This window comes from Pteronotus mesoamericanus, unplaced genomic scaffold (assembly GCF_021234165.1).
Source record: "Pteronotus mesoamericanus isolate MK-2021 breed Mesoamerican mustached bat unplaced genomic scaffold, CSHL_Meso_final scaffold_174, whole genome shotgun sequence".
Lineage (NCBI taxonomy): Eukaryota > Metazoa > Chordata > Mammalia > Chiroptera > Mormoopidae > Pteronotus > Pteronotus mesoamericanus.
This window is the reverse complement of record NW_026555309.1, coordinates 45,522,442-45,541,460: the sequence shown is the minus strand read 5'-3', so window position 1 is coordinate 45,541,460 and position 19,019 is coordinate 45,522,442. Positions and strand designations below refer to the sequence as shown.

Here is a 19,019-nt window from a genome sequence, read left to right as displayed (position 1 = left end):
CCTGCGGGGTCGCGCCTGCACCTCTGTGGGGGCCGTGCGCTGGCCGGGCCTCAGGGGGGAGGGCGGGGCGGGTGCAGGCCAGCCAAGCGTGTCTCAGCGTCTGAGCCCAGCCCTGCCAGGACCGCATGGCCTCTTCCCCGAGCCTCCCCTGCTCCCCGTCGGCTCCCTCCCGACGGAGGCGCGTCCTCTGGGAGCTTCTCGAGAAAGGGTGCTTGGGAAGGCCACGCATTTCTGGAAAGCGCTCTGGGCTCCTCGCCTGCCGGGACTCTGCGCATCGCGGATGGTGATGCCACCGTCTCCCCCCCACCCCACCCCACCCTACGCCGTGCAGCCGTGCGGCTCCAGAGCCCTCGGAACAGCACCCCTTTCTCCACGGCCTGCCTTTCTGAAGCGGGCTTCTGGAGCCTTCTCTTTGTCCTGCACGCTCGGCAGTTCCACAGTGGCGCGCCTCGTTCTGGGGCTGTTTTTAGCCACCCGCTTTGCGGCTCTGCGTCCTTGTGTCGTGGAAACCCGCTGGGGACAACGTCTCCTGCGTCTCTTCCGGGCTCCAGGAACGCCTAACACTCAGACGGGGCGCTTTCGAAGGCTCCTAATATCCTTATCTTCCTCTGCTTTCCCATCTCTCTGTCCTCTGCGCTGCCCTCTGAAGATCCGTCCTTATCTCCCAGACCTTCTAATTGAGTTTCCCATCCGTGCCTTTGCGTCTTTAACTGGCAAGAGATCTCAATTCGTCCTCCAAATGTTCCTCTCTTGTAGCACGCTGTTCATACATTCACCAAGGCAATATCTTATCTCTCAGAGGATATTAAAGAGGGTTTTGCTAGAAGTTTCCATCTCTCTGTTTGGCCTCTCCAAGCTACTTGTTTCTGGGCTTCATCGCATTTGTGGTTGTGGGTTTTCTCGCTCCCACGTCCAAGGCCTTCCCCCGCGGGGCTGTCTGTGGGGTCAGGAGTCGACCGGGCCCCCCTAGCACACAGGTGACCCGATGGGACTTGGGGTCTGTTGAGTGAAGAGCGGAGCCCACAGCCCCCTGTGCTCCCACGTCACAGCTCTGCTTCTTCCCTGCCGGCGCCATGCTGGCCTGGGGGCTGAGGCCCGGCTGTGCCGGGCGGACCTGGCCTCCCTGCTCGCAAACCCCCTCGGCCCCTCCAGAGCCTCTGGGCCGCACAGGTGCGTGCAGCAGGGAGGCCATCTGGCGCCTGGCCACGTCTTCAGCCACGTCACCCCCTCCGCGCCAGTCGCAGCGGCCGGAGACACGTATGAGATGCCAGAGCCCTCAGTACGAGCGCCCACTCTTGCCTCTGCTCCCCGTCGCCCGCAGGAACTGGACGAGGCGTACCAGGATGCGGCCAGCAACGTGCTGGTGGCCATCTGCAAGCACTCGTGGCAGGGGGTGGCCCGGCACCTGGAGACCGAGGTCCTGACAGGCGTCTTCCCCCACCGCAGCCTCCTCTACGTGATGGGTGCCTTGACCTCTAAAGGTACCTCCTGCCCTTGGTCCCTGAGGCACCCCCAGCTGCCCTCTGCCCCCAGGCCAGGGGGGTGGGGGTAGGGCAGGTCATGGAGAGAGATCGGGAGGGGGCCGGGCAAGGAGGCGGAGTGCAGTCCTGCCCGCCGAGCACCCCCCAGCCCGCCTGCCCAGGCCGGCCCCTGCGGGACCCCTGTGAAAGGGCGACCCTGTCCAGCTGGGCTGCCCCGTTCCCACACAAAATTGGGGTCTTGCTTGGATGAGGGCTCAGCTTTGCAAGAAAGCAAACGTTGACTGAGGCCGAGCCACGTGCCGGGCTCCCTGCCATCTGGAGCTCCCGGGGAGGCAAGCGCCGGCCCTCTCTGGGCACTCCCTCCGCCGTTTGCCGGCGTGAGTGAGCTAAGCGGTGCTTAGCTGGGGAGGCACTGGGGCCCCCTGGTGGACATCAGGGAAGGCTGCCTGGAGGAGGCAGCCAAGTCCAAGCTGTGCCGGGGGGATGAGTCGGAGTTTGAGGAGGGGATGCTGTATATCCCTCAGGGCCGTAGGGAGGAAGTGTTGGCAGTGTTGGCGAGGGGCTGGTGGCCGTGCTGGACGTAGTGTGGCCTCAAAGGCCATGCTCTGGAGTTGAAACATTAAGGTCTGGGAGGAGGCAGGCACCAGCCGGCCTCGGCTTTGCAGCCCTGCCCTGAGACTGGGGGCTGGGCGGAGGTCCCTCTGTGCCTGGGGTGACCTCGGAGACTCCCCAGGGTCATCCCTGAAGCAGCCCCTCCCTCTGAGGCTGGGTTCCCGTCTCCCAATGCCCCCTCTAAGCCTTATTTTCTCCCCTTGAGGGGACCCCAGCACATCCCAAAGGGCCACTGGTGAGCCTCACGTGGCCTCCTGAGGTCACAGGGCAAAGCCCGCGGGGCCAGCTCCAGCCTGGCTCTGGGCCCCGAGCTCAATCGCAGCCCAGTCCTCAGAGCTCTGTTCCCCCCGGAGCTGAGACAGGGGCGACCCTGACTCAGTGCAGGGTCCGAGGGGCACAGGAAATGGAGCCTGAGACCCAGCCGTGGCTGTGGCTGCAGGCCGGCCCCCAGCGACCGCTCTCTCCCACAGAGGGGCTGCTCAGCCAGGCGGAGAAGGCGAGCTGGGAGGCGCAGCTGACCACGGTACGGGGGAGCCGGGACAGCGGGCCGGGGGCGGGCAGCACCCCAAGAGATGGGGAGAAGAGAGCCCACTTTACAGATGAGCAAGCAGGCTTGGGGAGGGGAGGGGGCTTGATTGACCAGAGCTGTGGGGCTGGTCCCTGCGGGACTTAGGCTTTGAACGCGGGCCCCTAAGTGCCTGGCCCAGGGCAGGTGCCCGGCACATACAAGGCCCCTCCCACCCCTCCTGGGGGCGGGGCCATGGCTGAGGGCCCCGGGGGATGCCGGGGCGCATGGATCTCTGAGCAGGGCCGGGGAGCGGGTGGGGGCGGGCTGAAGACCCCGGCGCCGCGGCGCACGGAGCGTGCAGGCCCGTCTCCAACCGCGCACCCCGGTGAGGGCCCGTGTGCCTGTGGGGAGGGACCGGGTACAAGCCCAGGTTCAACCAGTCGCCACCGGCTGATCTACGTTGCCTCTCGGTACCTTAGTTTCCTCTCTGTCAAGTGAGGGGGCGGGGGAAGTACCTAGCTCAGGTGTGTGTCGTGAGGGTTATAGGAAAAACTCCACGTAAAGGGCTTGTTGGGTGTTCCTTTTGATTATCACGTGGTTGCAATGGCACAATAGTCCCCATTTACTATATTCTAGTGGAAATAAGACCAGCAGCAGCAGCGATACAAGTAATTAATAGACAAATAAGACAGAAAATCACTCAGGCTACAGATGACTTGAACAACCTAATTAACCAAATTGATTTAATTGACATTCCTTTCGAAGATAAACAGCACATTTGCCAAGATAGATTCATGGCTGGGCCATATGTAAAGTTTCAATAAATGAACAAGGACTGAAATCAAGCAGAGTACATTCTCGGCCCAGAACATAAATTAAAGATCAATAGCAAAAATAGGTCTGGAAAAACTTCAAATATTTGGAAATCACACAGCACACTTGTGAGGCACCCAGGGGTCACAGGAGAAATCGCACGGGGAACGTAGGAAAGGTTCGAGCTGAATGATAAGGAGGCCGCAACGCATGGAAATCGGTAGGGTCACCCCACAGCAGTGCTTAGAAAGAAATTTCTGTTTCAAAGCACCTGTATTAGAAAAGAAAAAAAGCATCCAATCTGTTACCTAAGCCTTCTCTTTAAGGAGCTTGCATAAAAAAAAGCAAGCAAGCAAGCAAGCAAGCAAAGGAAACCCTAAGTAAATAGAAGACGAGGAATGAAAGCTAGAGGCGGCTCTGGCCGGGTGGCGCCGTCGGCGGGAGCGGCGTCGCGTGCACCCAAAGGCTTCGGGTTCAGTCTGGGCCGGGGCACAGGCCTGGGTCGCGCGCCCATCCCCGGTCGGGGTGCCTATGGGCAGCAACCGATCCGTTTCTCCCTCCCGTCCGTACTTGTCTCTCTCTCCTTTCCTCCGTCACATCACTGCATTTTGCCATGAACGGTGCGCAACCACGGTTTTGTGCGCATTATACATGGGATTGGTGTGTCCGTTAATCATCCCCACGGCATGCAACCGTTACATGCGTGAACAATGCGCATCCTTAGTTTTCCCTGAAAAATGGGGGCAAAAACATGCGCATTCTCCACGGCAAAATGCAGGTAACAAAACACATATTCTCGGGCGAGGATTAAAAAGTGAGTTAATTAATTTATTCAAAATGCGTTTTATTTCCAAAAAGCTAGAGGAGGAATCGAAGAAAGTTTGTAAAGGGGCAAACGGTAGGGAGCGAAGGAACCCCGAGGCGAGTGATCCAGACGAGAAGAAGGGGCGCACCCCCCGGGGGTGTTAATCAAGGAAATGAAAACAAAACCCACAGAGCCCAGCGCCAGAGAAGGGGCGGGGCAGCCCCTCCCCCCGCCCCCCCCCCCCCGGCCTCCCTGACTGACAGCAGCGACAAGTGCGGTTCCAGTGAACCCGGCCGTGTAGCTAGAACAGCCAAACGCCCTGAGAAAACACAAATGCCCGAGCTGACCCCGGGAGACCCAGACACGCAGAGCAGTCCTCCAGCAAGGACGTTGGCGCCGTAGTCACACCCCTGCCCACAAAGACAATTCCAGGGGCTCGGGCACCTCCCCGGGGAATCCGCCCCAGGAGAGGGAAGGGGGCAGGAGGCCGAGTCAGGGCACCGAGTGGCCGGGGCGGGGGGTGAGGGGGCCGCCGGGGGGGCCCCAGCTCGCAGGGAAGGGGCTCCAGCCCTGCCACCCACACCTGCTCTCAGATAGCTGCCAAGTCAGCCCAGTTCCTGAACTCGGACGTGTGGTCCAAGGAGCTGCTGGGTGCGCTCACCAAGCCAGACCGGACACACCAGGAGCAGCCCCCGGAGAAGGTGGGCCACGCGCCGCCCCCCTGCCCGCAACCCTGTGGCCTGTCCACTGGAAGTGGGGCCCAGGCCCTAGGGAGGAACTCGTGGGCCCGAAAGAAATGGGGGGCGGGGGGCTGACTCGAAGCCCACCCCTGAAGCTCCCTCAGAGGGCGGCTTCAGGAGCCCCGTGGCAGGTCATCCACGTGGGCGCGGGTGGTCAGGGCGGGGTCAGGCTCAGGACAGGAAGCTGGCCCTCCCCCAGGCCTTCCTGTTCGTCTTCTATGGGCTGATCCTCCAAGCGGAGAAGAACAGCGCCACGGTCGGCTCACACCTGCGGACCCTCCTGGAGACCTCCCACCAGTGGCCCAAGCAGAGGGAGGTGAGGGCCAGCCCACGGCCGTCCCCGGACTGCCCGCCCCTGACCGTGGCTGAGCCTGACCCTGGTCACCTGCTGAGCCCCGACCGCCCCAGACTGAGCCCATCACAGCTCGGGTCCCTTTTCCGTCACACACCGAGTTCCTGAACCATTGCTCCTACCTCTGGTTCATGTCTGCTCAGAGCGGGGGGTGGGGGGTGGGAGGGCGTGATCACAGGCCTCCAGGGAGTCGCCTCTCCCTCCTGCCTGGCCCTGCCCTCCAGACCCCGGCAGAGAAACCCCTGCAGGGCTGGGCTCGGAGTTGCAAGTGCGACAGAGTCTACGGGGTGGGAGGTGGACGTCTGTGACACCAGACAAGTCTCCTCCCATTCTGGGCCTCGGTGTCCACACCCCCAGGGGGGGACCGGGCCTGGTCCCGGGGCCCCGCATGGTAGCCCTCCTCCCCCACCCCTCAGGGCATGGCTGTCACGGTGGGGCTGGCCGCGGCCCGCCACCTGGGCCACGTGTGGGCTGTCCTGGAGCAGTTCGGCCAGAGCGCCCCCATCAAATGCAGCCTCCATAGCTTCTCCCCGAAGGTACCGGCTCTGGGGTCGCTGGGGCCCCCTCGAGAGGCTGGGACATCGGGGCCCGCCCTCCCGGCAGGGTCCCCTGGGGCAGGCCCCTGGGGCACCCGCTTTGGTCCACCTGCCCTGGCCCCTGGCGTGGTCCCACCTCTATGCCAAGCTGCGGTGTGACCCCTGTGCCTCGGCCCCCCCCTTGCATAATTGCCTCCTCCCTGCAATTGAGATGAGACACGCTGGGAAGTGCTCTGTGACAGCTCTCGGCATGGGGACGGGGGCTGCTGTGTGTTTCTTAGTAGCTCTTTGCCCTTGGCCCTTGTCTGAAACACAAGGGCCAGAGGTCAACCGTGTGCCCCCGCAGATGGGCAGAGCGGCCACCGCGTCCCAGATAACGCCCACGGGCAGAAACATGTCCCCTTCTCCCGCTGAGGTGACCTGAGGCCCACAGCCCCTCCGAGCCCCCTGCCTCCAGTCCCCTGCTAGGGCCCGGGGCACCTCCCGTCCCTGCTCCTCCGGGGCGGCGTCCCGCAGGGCCCTGAGGCTCCGCGTCCGCCCGCCCAGGGCCAGGCCTCAGAGGACCTGCGGTGGAAGTGGGCCAGCAGCACCATCCTCCTGGCCTACGGTCAGATGGCGGTCAAGGCCAAGGCCCACATCCTCCCCTGGGTGGACAACATCTTGTTGCGGATGATCTTCTTCTTCCGCTACAGCTCCTGGGTACGTCCACTGCCCGGGGCCGCCCCTCCCCCTCGGCAGGGCCTGCGGCCGCGCGTCACTGAGGCCCCTGCTCTCTCCCGCCCGCCCCACCCCCTGGTGCCCGGCCTGACCCCTCACACCAGAGCGAGACCCTGAAGCAGAGCTTCCTCACTGCAGTCCTCATGCTGCTGGGGGCCATCGGCCACTCCAGCGACGCCCACAGCTACAAGTTCTCCCAGCTCTCCGAGCTCCTAGAATGTCTGATGGTGAGCGCCGGTCCCGGGCAGAGGGCGGGGGCAGCCCTCCCTCAGAGCAGCCTGTTCACAAGAGGCTCCGCAGGGAAAGGGGGGGCAGCCGGGTTTCTAGAACATGTTCAGGCCCCTCACAGGTTTTCCCACCAGGAAGCACATCCATATCCCCCACCGCACTTGGTCCTTACAGTGACCCTGAGCCGGCCAGGTCCGTTCCTCTAACAGGGGACATCGCTGAGGCCCAGAAAGCCAAAGCCATCCATTCGGCTTCTACTGGCCTGGTTACTAAGATTACAAGGCCATGGCCTCACAGAACCCCAGCTTACAGAGCAACTCGCGAGTGGTGGACAATGACAGAAGCTGTAAGAGCACCCCCCGCTTGCCGGGCTCCCGCTGTAACCTAAACACACCTGGCGAGCCTTTCTTCATGCATAACACATGGGCAACAAGGCCGTGTTGTCGTGAATAAACAAAGCTCAGAGCCGTTTGGCCACCTGCCCAAGGGGGAGCCGCTGGCAGGTGGGAAACCCGCATTTAGACACGGCCCGGCAGAGTCTGAAGTCCTCGCCCCAGTTCCCTGAGCGGGGGCCGGGTCACCCGGCAGGAGAGGAGCTGGGGCACAGCCCCGTGGGGTGCGCGGGGCCGGGCGCTGAGGTCGTCAGGCTTGGCTTCGGGAGAGGGATCGGCCCGGGCACGGGTGACGGCCCTCGCCCGCGCGCTGGCAGGTTGTGATGGAGAAGGAGCCGAAGGACAGGCTGTGCACAGTGACGCGCCAGCAGACCATCCGCATCGTCTCCAGCCTCTGGTAGGCTCCCCTTCCTCGGCGTCAGACAGCAAGCAGCCTGTCGGGCCGGGCGTGATGCCGGCGTGACAGTGGGCGGGGAGAGGTCAGAAGTCAAGGCCCCGCGGGGGAGGGCCACGGTGGCCATGGCGGCTGAGGGTGGGCAGCTCAGAGAGGCCCGGGCATTTTGTCCCCAGAGTGAGCGGACTCTCTGAGACACTCAAGGTCAGAGCCATCAGGGCACGACCCCAGCCTCAGGCGGAGCCTGGAGCGGGCTCTGGCAGACGGAGGAGGAAGTACAAAGGGAAACTGAGTCTAGACACCAACCAACAGCCCAGAGAAGGGAGGCAGGCTCAGGGAGCCCCCCACCCATGGGCAAGACGAGGGGCGCCTGGCCTCCCTCCGCCGGCCAGGACAGGTGGCTCTGACTGGGAAGCAGAGGCTCAGGGAGTTCAGGCCGCATGCCCCGAACCGCAGAGGGACACGGCAGGCCGCAGCCAGGCTCCCGGCGCGCCCAGCCCTGCCCTCAGCGGGTGGCAGGTGCAGGCGGGTGGCAGGTGCAGGCGGGCAGGCCCTCCCCGGGGAGTCAGACCAGGTTCACATCCCACTGGCGTGACCAGAGCTGAGGAGATACCAGACTGCCCCGTAAAGGGTGCCCGGGGCCCAGAGCTCCATGGGTGGAAGTCACTTGCACAGGAGGCCTGCCATGGGATGCAGAGGGGACAGGCTAGGGAGGCAGAAGTGGACACGTGAGCCTCTGATCGAAGCAGAAAGGCGTGAGGGGAGGGCATGCCTGAGTCCCAGGAGGGGCTGAGCCCGGGGCTGCCACCTCTGTGCTGTGCGGCCGGCATCCCCCCGACCCCCCACTGCCCCACCCCCCCACCATCCCCCACCCCACTCCCACGCCCCGCCCTCACCTCCCGCCGTACCCCTCACAGTCAGCTGGGGCCGCCCCTGGACTTGGAGATGAAATCGCGACTCCTGTCCGCCTGCCTCCGCAGCGTGCTGGCCCTGCCGCTGCTGGACGTCCAGGAGAAACACACCTGTCTCTTTCTGGAGCCGCCCGACATCCAGGTGGGAGCCGGGGCTGCGCCCCTTCCCCAGAGGGGCCCTCGGGCAGGGCGTCCAGCTCCGCCCGCTGCGCGTGCCCTGGAGGGAGCTGGTGTGAACTGAGCACCTGCTGCATTCCCAGGCCCTGCATTCACCTTTCCTGCAGCGGTTGGGCGAGCTGAAGGGAGCTCCCCGGGGGAGCTGATGGCCAGCGCCCAAGGGCTCTGCTCCCATGGGCTCTGATGGCAGCTGGGCTAGGTCATTCCTGTGACCCCCTACCCCGCTCCCGGAGCATGCCTGGCAAGCCCCGCAGGAAAGATTGGGGGCCTCGTGTGGGGGATCCAAGTATTGGCACCCGCTGCATGATTGGCCAGGACCACTGCAAAACGAGGATGTAGGACTCCCGTGTAGACCTGTGAGGAATTGCAGGATGGAGCTGGCTGTCGGCGGGCCCTTCCGAGGCCAGGGCCTGAGCGGGCGGCCCGCCCAAGAAGCCAGCCCTGCCAGAAACGAGCTGGCCTCGGCCTCTGAGAAACCCGCCCCCGTGGGCAGGCCCAGACCGCCCTCCTGCCCGGCCTCCCATCTGCTAAACGGGTTGTGAGGGGGCCCTTCCTGGGCACGCTCTCTGGTGGGCAGTCTGGAGTGGGTGGCCTGCAGGAAGTGGGCGCCCTATGCACCGAGAGGCCAGAAGCGCTCGGCCTGCACCGGCCTCCGTTCACCCACCGGCGCTTGGCGGCCACCTGACCGGTTCATCGTTCCCCACGCAGTCCCTCTACCAGAAGACCTCGGAGGCCCTGGACCAGATGCTGCAGACCTTCGTCACGCAGAACCCCACGGCGGACGAGCTGCACTTCCTGCTGTCGGTGAGTGGGGGGCGGGGGTCCAGCGCAGGATGGGGGCACAGGCAGATTCGAGGCCGAGCACACACACAGCAGGGTGTCCCAGAGGAGACAGGCCTGCCCTGGGGCTGGGGAGCGGCCCCGGGGACCCGAGAGCTGGCCCCTTCAGGGATCCCGCTGATGCGGGGCAACCAGGGGGAGGAGGGCACAGGGCCAGGCGCAGCCAGGAGGTCAGTTGGCCTTAAACGCCCCTCTCACGGAGCTGGTGAGAAAGCAGCCACGGCTCTGGCGGGGAGCGGCCCCCGCCCCGCAGAGGATGTCCCCTGCAGCTGTGTGCCCAGCCGCAAGGGGTCTCCTGAGCCCACGCCCCCCATTCTCCACCTGCGCTCTGGCGGCCGCACCGGGACGGGAGGGAGACCAGTCAAGGGGCAGTGACAGTACCCAGAGGCGGGGCAGGACCGGGGCAGGCGCGAGGTCAAAGCCACCGGGACTTCACCCCTATGAGGCCTAAGAAGATGGAAAGGTGGGGGAGGGGAGGACCCCGCCAGCAGGGGGCACACAGGGACAAAGTGGACAGCATGCGCAGGGACATGGGGCCCAAATGCAGAGCGGCCGGGCACGGCCAAAGGGCCAGCGGGGCGGGCAGGGCGGCAGGGCCAGTGCGCTGCGGCGGCCGGTGGCGGGGGGAGGGAGGGGTGTGAGCGTGGCTAGATGGGGATGCCACTCCCTTCAAGCTGCAGAGCAGCGCGTGCCTCCCCGGGACGCGGGTGACAGACCGCAGCAGGGCCAGAGCGGCTGTCTGCCACCCTGGAAGTCCCCGACACCTGGGGCTTCGCCAGGTCACAGAGCCCCCGAATACTGCTAGCCCTCCTCCGACTTCAGAGTTGCCGCTCCAGCCACGGGTCGCCTGGCAGAGGGACTCAGATCCGTCCTCAGACTCTTCCCTAGAACTGCGGCCGGGGCCTCGGCCTTCCTTCACAATTCCGGGCATGCGCGTGCTGCCTTGTTCCCGAAAGGGGTGCATCGTGCGAGGCGGGTTCACGGCCAGGAGCCTGCGCAGGGCTTTGAGCAGCAGGGGCGTGTTAGCCACAGAAGGAGGGGAAACTCCTCTAAACGCGGCTGCCTGGGCCATTGTGGACACTGTGCAGGGGAACAAAGGAGGACCTGCGGTGGTGCGGGGTGAACGGGCGGGGCCTGGGCCCATGGTGGGTGGGGCCTGAGCCTCGTCTGAAGAGCTCCTAGCTAAGGGGCGGGGCCTGAGCTGAGGTGGGCCCCTCCCTGCCCCCCCCAACCGCAGCACCTGTACACCTGGCTGGCCTCGGATAAGGCGCACGAGCGGCAGCGGGCTGTGAACAGCTGCGTGGGCCTTCTCAAATTCCTGAGCCTCAACCTCCACCTGAATGTGAGTGCCGCTCGCGCACGGCCCGGCCCCGCACCCCGCACGCCCTCAGCTGTCCCAGCCAAGCCGCCCCCTCCCAGAGCCCGCCAGGTGCTTAGGGCTCAAGTCCCCCTGTGCCCCTGCCACCAACACAGGGTGGACCCCCAAGTGCCCTGCGGGGGCCAGGAGATCCCCCTTTTTACGTAGGTGGACACAGGCTGGGGTGGGAGTGAAGGACCTCTCAAGCCCTCCCAGCTGGGTTCTGACCCCAGGTGCCCTGACCTGACCCAGGGGGCGGGGTGCTTGCCAATGCGCCTTGAAGCCCCATCCTGTGCCTCAGTTTCTCACCCCCAAAATGGGAGGAAGTGAGTCCTCCTCCAAGGGACACAGTGGGACTCAGGGGGCATGCGTGCCGGGAAGGGCTGGTAAAGCGAGCGGCCCTGCCCCAGGCCAGGGTCAGCAGGGACTGTGAGGGACGCCCTCCATCCCCCGCGGCCCCCGGCAGCCGCTGGGTCCCAGCTCGCGTCCACCCATCACTGTGGTCCCTGGGCTGAATCCACATCAGCCCCACTCAGGGAGTGAGCTGCACTCCATCTATCCGCCAGAGTCAGCATGAATTCCTTAGGGAGCCTCCGGCGGAGATAAGGAAATTAGCTCCTTGGCCGACGCCTGGCAGGCAAGCCAGCCTCACAAGGCGGAGAGGCGGGCGTGGTGTTGGGGAGCGAGGTCTGTGCCGCAGAGGCTCCTCCGGCTTCGGAGGACGAGGAGGACCCTCTGGGGGGGTTCAAAGTGGCTTCAATTTACTCAAAATCAATTTCCACAGCACAGGAGCGGGACAAGGGTGAGGCACGCGCCTCGGGCGTAACATTGATGGGGACGCCAAAACACTGTGCAGTCCAGATCCGTAGTATTTTCATGTGATGTTTTAAACAATTAACTCGGCAAGCCGTGGCCCAGGGGCCAGCGCCTGCTGCGGAAGGCGAAGTTGGGTGCGAGCCAGGCCGGGTGCTGGCGTGAGACCAGCAGGGCACAGTCGCGGGAATGGGGAGTCCCCAGCGCTGTCTTTACTTACAATTTTGAGACTGTTTTCACCATGGGGTTTTTCCATTCCTTTGGATGTTTCTAAATATTACATGAACATGTTATTTCTCTTGATTTCTGAGGGGCTTGGGGGCCACCCCTGAAATTTAGCCCACACCCCCGTCCCAGCCCCGCCCCGCGAAAGGAAGGCGACCGCTCTGACCCTGGCGGTGCTGGGGTGAGGCTGTGGCAGGGTGGGGGCTCCGTGGGGGGCTTCTGCCACCAGTGGTTCCCTGGCGCTCTCCCCACAGCCCAAAGAGGACTTCAAACGGATCGGGCAGCTGGTGGGCATGCTGGGGATTCTGGGCCAGGACCCGGATGGGGCCACCCAGCGCTCCAGCCTGGAGGGGCTGGGCCATCTCTACCAGCTCCTGATGCGCCAGAGAGGTGAGCCTCCCCGGCCACCACAGCGGACGCCCTGCCACCCAACGACAGCGCCTGCCCGGCCCGCACCAACGTCCCTGAACTCAGCTCCCCCGCCCCAGCTTGCCCGAACCTCCCTCTGACCCCAACCAAAGGGTGGTGCGGCCTCCCCCGGGCCCCCAGAACCTCTCTGAGTCCCATCCCCGAACTTGCACGCAGGCCTCTCTGATTACCGCTGACCACACCCTCGCCCCTCCCTGTCTCAGCCCAGACCCCAGCCCACCCCTGCCCACACTCACCGCCGCCCACTGCCGCCCGGCCGGCGGAAGCACCGCTCCCCAAACAGCGTGCCCAGGCCGGCGCGGACGGAGCCCTGCTGTGGAGCAGCAGAGACCAGAAGGCCACTCCGCCCGCCCGCCTGGAGGCGGCGTTCACGAAGGACCACATCTTCCAGCTTGGCAGCTCCCAAGTCACCAAGGTCAAAGCCCTTCGCATCGTGGGCAGGTCGGGGTGGGGGGCCGTGGCTGTGCTCTGCTCCGACCCCCGCCGCCACCCCTTCTGATGCGGCTGGGCCCAGGGTGTCGGTGAGAATTAAAACCTAGGCCAGGACCTCGCCAACGTCTTTGGTGGCTGACTGAGAGCTTTGGGGGAGCCCCGGCCCCTGGCCTGGGGGAGGGGAGCTGGGGGGAGAGGAAGCCGGAGGGAGGAGCTGCGGAGAGACCCCCGGGACCGCAGCCCGGGCCTGAGTCCCAGCTGCGTGTCTCCCTTCCCTCTGAGCCTCCGTCTTCCTCTGTGACATGGGCATGGGGTGCCAGCGACAGCCCAGCCTCCGCAGGCACCCAATGAATGGTGCTCCCCCTCGGCCGTCGTGGCCGGGGGTCTCCGAGGCACCAGACGGCGCCCTTCCCTTTGAGTGGGGTTCGGGCAGGAGGGCCACGCTGCAGAAATAGCCCTGCGCTCCTCATCTGCGCAGCAGCCTCTCTCTGCCCTCCAGAGGTCACCCTGCCCCTGTGACAACCTGGCCCGTCTCTCCTCTCCCACTGCGACCTGGTCTCCCTCGGCCAGCTCCTCCTTGGCCAATGGTTTGCGGGGGGTTCCCCACGGTTCCCCAGGGTCCCTTTTGCCACCACAGTGAGGCCCCGAATCTTTGCAACACTGTACCTGATTTGAACTCCGCCCCCTCCTGAAGATGTGTGAGGCTGAGCCCTGGGCGCGGCCGCACAGAGTTGCGTGGGGCCCCGCGCTCCGGTGGGCAGGTCATGGCGTCTCTGACGCGGCGACTTGGGCCTGCCCGCTCCTGGTGCCGAGCCCGTGGCTGATGAAGACCCTGTCCTTGGCGTACGTGCCCACCTCCGCCGTGAGACCTTGTGCCCCGCAGCCGGGACGTGGGGTCTCAGCAGGCCCAGCGCAGGCCCGGGCGGGGGCCCAGCCTTCAGCCAACAGCTGTTAAGCTGAACCAAATGATAAAGAAGTGGCAGGGCCCAGCGGGTGCTGAATCTGGGCCGGGCTGCCTCCCGACCCCGAGCTCCCTGGAGCTGCCGCGTGACGCCAGGGGGGTCGGTCAGGGGAGGGTCCGTGCGGAGGGTCTGAGGCCGAGGCCCGCGCATCCACGGTCCAGGCCAGAGTGGCAAGGCCTGGCTTGGCTTCGGTTTATGCCAAAACACGGGCTGGGGACAGAGGCAGTGCAGGAAAGGACAGTTCCACTGGCCACCAGCTGCGTGGGGACCGTGGTGAAGGGACCCCATAGCATGCAGGCCCTCAGGTGGACTGAGTTACACGGAGCACAGTATCCAGGACCCGGTGGGGGGGAGGGGCAACCTGCCCCACCCTGAACTCTCCCTCGGCTCTCCCTCGGACAAGTGACAGTGATGAACCGGAGCCCAGACGGGAGCAGAGGGGGTGGTCTGCTGACCCACCAGGATGTAGACCTCAGACGTTTCGGAGAACAGGCCTGGGGCCTCCGTCCTAGGATGGGCCTCACACCGCCCTTTCAGCCCCCGGGCTGCGGTCGGCACAGACACGCAGGGGCGATCGAACAGCGTAACGGGGTACCCGTGTCGGGAGGCTCAGGAGCGTGCACGTGCTCGGAGACTGGCGGCGCCCGGAGCGTGGGAGAGGGGGCACAAGCAAAGGCGGGACGTGGGCGCCGGGAACAGGCGACCCCAGTGACGGCAGCCCCCACGCCTGCTGCTACAGGAGGTCATGAAGCGTCTCACGCGGGCGGAGCTGACCGACCTCGCCTGGACCGCCGTCGAAGGCCTGGGCTCCACCAGCCCCTTCCGCGTGCAGGCGGCTGCCAGTGTGCTGCTCACCGTCACCCAGGAGCACGGGGCCCAGCTGCAGACCGTGAGGGGGCGGCGGAGCCCGCGGAGGGCCGGCCGAGAGGGGGCCGGGGCGGAGGGGGGCCTGGCCGTGAGCACCCGAGGGCCAGGGTCTCTGGGCCTGACGGGGAGACGCAGCCCTGGCCTTGACGGGTCCCAGCGAAGGACAGACGGAGGGAGGGAGGGAGGGAGGAAAGGAAGGAAGGGCCCAAGCAGGGGCGCTGGGGCCCTGGGTGCTGTCTGCAGGGTCCAGGGGCAAAGGCACATTCACAGAGCAATAGCAGGGGACATGGGGAAGGGGGGAGCACAGCCCGGACTCCCCAAGACAGACCCCAGAGAGGTAGTGGACGGCACAGGAAATGCTAAGGCAACGGAGCGCTCCCAGCAGGGTGGTGCCCCCCGCCCCCGAAAGAGGGTGACCAGCGCCAGGCCCCACACAGGAGGCCTCAGGAGGGCACCGCGAGACCTGAGCACAGATGGCGAGGGAGGGACACGGAGCCGCGGGGCGGGAGCCAGCAGGGCCCAGCCTGCGCCGAAGTGAAGTGGCCGTGACAGGAGGAGACACGGCGGGTGTGTCTGACCCCCTTGGGTGACTGGGCCACCCTTAGGCAGACTCGGGAGACCGCACACACCTCGTGAAAGGAAGCAGGACTGCACCCTCAGACGGAGACGCCCCTTCAGACAGGCGTCCAGGAGGGGGCCACACCTGGAGGGGCTCCCTGCCCTGGGCCGCCGGAGGGCGGACCCCCACCCTCTGACCAGCGCCCTCTCCGCCCTGCGCAGGTTGCCAACCTGGGCCGCGCCGTCCACCTGCAGCTCCGCTCCGTCCGCATCCCCCAGGCCAAGGAAAGTGCTCTGCAGGCGGTCACCCTGCTGGCCCGCAACCACACCCCCGAGCTGGTGGCCGCCTTCCTGGACTTCTCCATACCCCTGGACAGGTGCCCGGCCCCGCCTCCAGCCCCCGGCGGCCCCCGGCCCCTCCCAGTCCAGAAAGAGCTGCTTGGAGCTGCTCAAACCGCTCGTTCACTCACAGAGCGTGTGCTGGGCTGCCTCCTCTGCTCGCCTTCCATCCTATCCACTTGCCACACAGACACCCTGCCCAGCCGCAGCCGCCCATCACTTGCGGGGAGGCAGCCCCTCACCATCCCCCAACCAACACCAGAGCCTCCTTCCCATCCGCTCCTCCCAGGCCGCCTTCCTGCTCCCCACTGGCCACCACAACCCCGGGGGCGGTGGGGGGGTGGTCAGCTCTGTCCCACAGCCTTCAGTGCCGAGCCGGGAGGTGGGCTGGGGTCCTCTCCTCCCCAGAACCTCAGCTGTAAACCCCAGGCCCTCAGTCTGTCCCACCTGCTGCACACCACCCACGACGCTCCGCCGCGGGGCCTTGGAGCGGCAGTTCCCAGTCACAGCCGCCCCCACTGGATCTCGGGGGTTTTCACCGTCTCCCCCTCACCCTGATTTCTCCATTCCTGGGTCTATCCGGCCGATCCTCTCCTCCTCCCTCCGCCCCCACGCCCGCAGCCATCCCCTCCGCGGGGTCCTCTCCACCTGCCAGCCCCTCTCCCGCCCCCAAGCACCGTCCCCCTTCCCAGCGCGCTCCCTCTGGGGCCGCGTCCCAGCAGCCTCCAGCCCCCGCCCCAGCCGCCTTCTCACAGCCCCCCGCCGGTCCCCACCTCCCTCTGCGCCAGCGCCGATGCCATCGCTCAGCGGCACACGCGCTCCCTGAGCACGTCCTGTCCCAAGTTCCTTGCCCCTCTGTCTCACTCAGCTGGCAAAGCCCACCTCGCCCCTGCAGCCAAGCAGCCTCAGGCAGGGAAAAGCAGGCCGCCAGCACGCTTTCCATTGCCACCGCGCCCGGGGAGGAGCCCTGGATTGCCGCAGGCCACGCCTCTCCCCTCTGCGCAGCCCTAGCACCTGGGCCCTTGCCCGCACTCAGCTGCCGACCTTGCTTGTTCTGTTAGGAATTTCTAGTTGTCTTACGTTCAAAGAGTGTCGTCTGTAACGTTTCTGCTTTATGAAATTTACTGATCTTTGAAAGTTTTTGCGACGGTTCTCTGGGCACTCGGGGTGCATTGCCGTGGACCCACAAGGCTGACCTCGATTGTGTTTTCAGGTTCTCCACACCCTTCCTTAGGCCCGCACGGGTCTGTCCCGTGCTGAGGGTGCTGCGGCCAAGCCTCCTATTGCTAATGCGCCTCGGCCGCCTTCCCTCTCCCGCAGCGTGTCCTCACAAAGGCGCCGCCATGTTGGGTGAGGCATGCATGTTCTCAAATGCTACGCTCGCTTTCCGAACCGTGACTTTCGGCCTTGCACAGCACCCTGCCTCGCCCTTTTAACGCTTTGAGGCCTTGAAGGCCGCCTCCTCTGCCTTCAGGGTCCCTACCGCTGCTTCCCTGTTTTTTTCCATCCTCCCAGCATGCATTCGTCCATTCTTTTATCTCACCCTTTCAGAGTCCAGTTGTTCTAGGCGTGACCATATGTACGGCCTACAAGTTGGTCTTGGTTTGTGACTCACGTTGAAAATCTTTTTCTTTTAATAGATGAGTTCATTCCAATAAATATCATTGATTGATATGATAGGTTGACGCTCAACTCTGTCATAACATGCTGTAATTGTGCATTTTGTGACACTTGCTACATTTGCTGCATTTCTTCTCCGAGACATGTATTCTTGGATCATTAGGGGTTTTTAATTGAGAAAAGGTTGTATTTTTGTTCCGGTTGTTACCTTTGTCCTCCTAACCTATTTCAATGTCCCAGTCCCTTGTCGTATTATGTAACCTTTTAATACCTGATTTTTCCATTTCTGTTGATAGTCTGTACCCCCCACCTGTCGCGCACACAAGCATGGATGACATTCCTCCACCTTCTTTCTGGCTCTCATATCCTCCCACATAGTTGCAAACGAGGGCTGTGTTAAAATCTGCCCTCTGGTGGCCCACCCGCACCCCCACGTGTGTTACAAGGTTGCGCCCTGGCCTCAGCCCTTCTGCCGAAGCTGCCTGGGCACCCCTCAGCTGGGTGAAGGGCGCCCCACGATCAAGTCAACAGGGGTGCACGGCTTCAGGGCACCCCTCACCCCATTTCTTTATGTCAAAAGCTGTTTACATAGAGGGCAGTTTGCCTGGATATCAAATCCTTGGTTCACCCTTTCTTTTATGAAGTGTTTTATAAGAGCTGCTCAGCCGTAGCCTTGTTTTGTCTTTGAAGAGTCTAACAAGGTATATGAGCTTTCGGCCCAGAAACCTTGCAGACTTTTTCCCCCTGTATTTTAGAAATTTAACAAGTTTGTTAAGAAATGTCTCAAGAGCTGATCATCGATTTTCCCAAGTCCTGGTGGGTGCCTTGAACGTGTAGATTGAAGTGTTTTGTTGTTGTTTCTGAAAAGTTCCCTCGGCTGTGGTTTTAAATGTTAGTTCATTTCCATTGTTTTTCTTCCTCAGAGAGGCCAGCGCTTCAAGGGCTCTTCTCTCTGACCCTTTTGACTCCTTTCTTAAATGCACTTTTATTCTCTTTCTTTACTGCTTTTCCTGAGTGCCCCTTATTAAATTTTCATCCGAGTCCTATCTCTCTCGGGCACCTTGTGGTTGGTTGGGGTTTGTTTCCCTGAGATAACTTCGTCATTTCTCCCATCTCTTCCCTGAGTTCAATCACTCTCTTTTCCTTTCTTATTTATGGCTCTTCTTTTCCTTTCTAATCCAAGGTGGGTGTTCCTCCCTGTAAGCACCTGCTCGAGTGCATTTAACTGTGTTTGGAGTGTCTGTCTTACAGCTCTCCCTGCACCATGGTGGTTTCCGTGGAGAGCTCTCCCTCGCTCCACGGGGGCTGATTTTGTCGTCTGATTTCTTTACAATTACTCTGTGGACCTGTTCATTTTGTTCCTGTTCATCTAAGATGCTCTTGGAGCTTTTTATAGGATTTCACGTTCAATGGCACCCTCTTCTGTCGGCAGAGCGGAATCCAGACAACTCAGTCGAGGTTTTGGTTGGCGGTGGGGGCAAGGGTCACGTGTCCCCCAGTGTTCTGGGCTCTCTCTTCTCCCTCAGCCCCTTGAATGTTTCTCTTTTGTGTCATTCCCTTTCGCGGCTTCATTTCCAAAAGGGAGCCTCTTTCTTTTTGCCCTTTTTCTCTCCCCAAAGCTGCCCATGCTTTTCAGCACTTTTGCTGCCATGCTCTGCCATCGCCCCCGGGGGCAGGGGGGCAGGGATGGCACGCTGGGGTCGGCGCTCTTATTCTCTGCTCATAGCGGCGCTGGAGTTCAGGTGTTCTCTGAGGTCACAGTTTTTGTGTCTTCTGACTTCTCCCTTCTTGCTCTGTGTTGTTTTTCAAGGAATTGTTTTTTTAGAAGGGGGGAAGAGAGGGAGAGAAACATCAATGTGAGAGAGAAACATCGATCAGTTGCCTTCAGTAGGTGCCCTGGTTGGGGACTGA

General features: G+C 63.5%; 1 protein-coding gene across 1 annotated transcript in view; it reads left to right on the top strand.

The window, feature by feature from the left end:
* The window catches only part of LOC129084446 (maestro heat-like repeat family member 5), a 35,244-nt gene that overhangs the window by 6,592 nt on the left and 9,633 nt on the right, over positions 1–19,019 (top strand). The window contains exons 5-19 of the mRNA XM_054590690.1: positions 1,322–1,481; positions 2,564–2,616; positions 4,813–4,920; positions 5,159–5,275; positions 5,728–5,847; positions 6,400–6,546; positions 6,669–6,791; positions 7,502–7,581; positions 8,496–8,631; positions 9,375–9,470; positions 10,744–10,848; positions 12,156–12,296; positions 12,581–12,745; positions 14,464–14,613; positions 15,372–15,526. Of these exons, the coding sequence (XP_054446665.1) occupies positions 1,322–1,481; positions 2,564–2,616; positions 4,813–4,920; positions 5,159–5,275; positions 5,728–5,847; positions 6,400–6,546; positions 6,669–6,791; positions 7,502–7,581; positions 8,496–8,631; positions 9,375–9,470; positions 10,744–10,848; positions 12,156–12,296; positions 12,581–12,745; positions 14,464–14,613; positions 15,372–15,526 (1,856 nt within the window). The remainder of the gene's footprint in view (positions 1–1,321; positions 1,482–2,563; positions 2,617–4,812; positions 4,921–5,158; positions 5,276–5,727; positions 5,848–6,399; positions 6,547–6,668; positions 6,792–7,501; positions 7,582–8,495; positions 8,632–9,374; positions 9,471–10,743; positions 10,849–12,155; positions 12,297–12,580; positions 12,746–14,463; positions 14,614–15,371; positions 15,527–19,019) is intronic.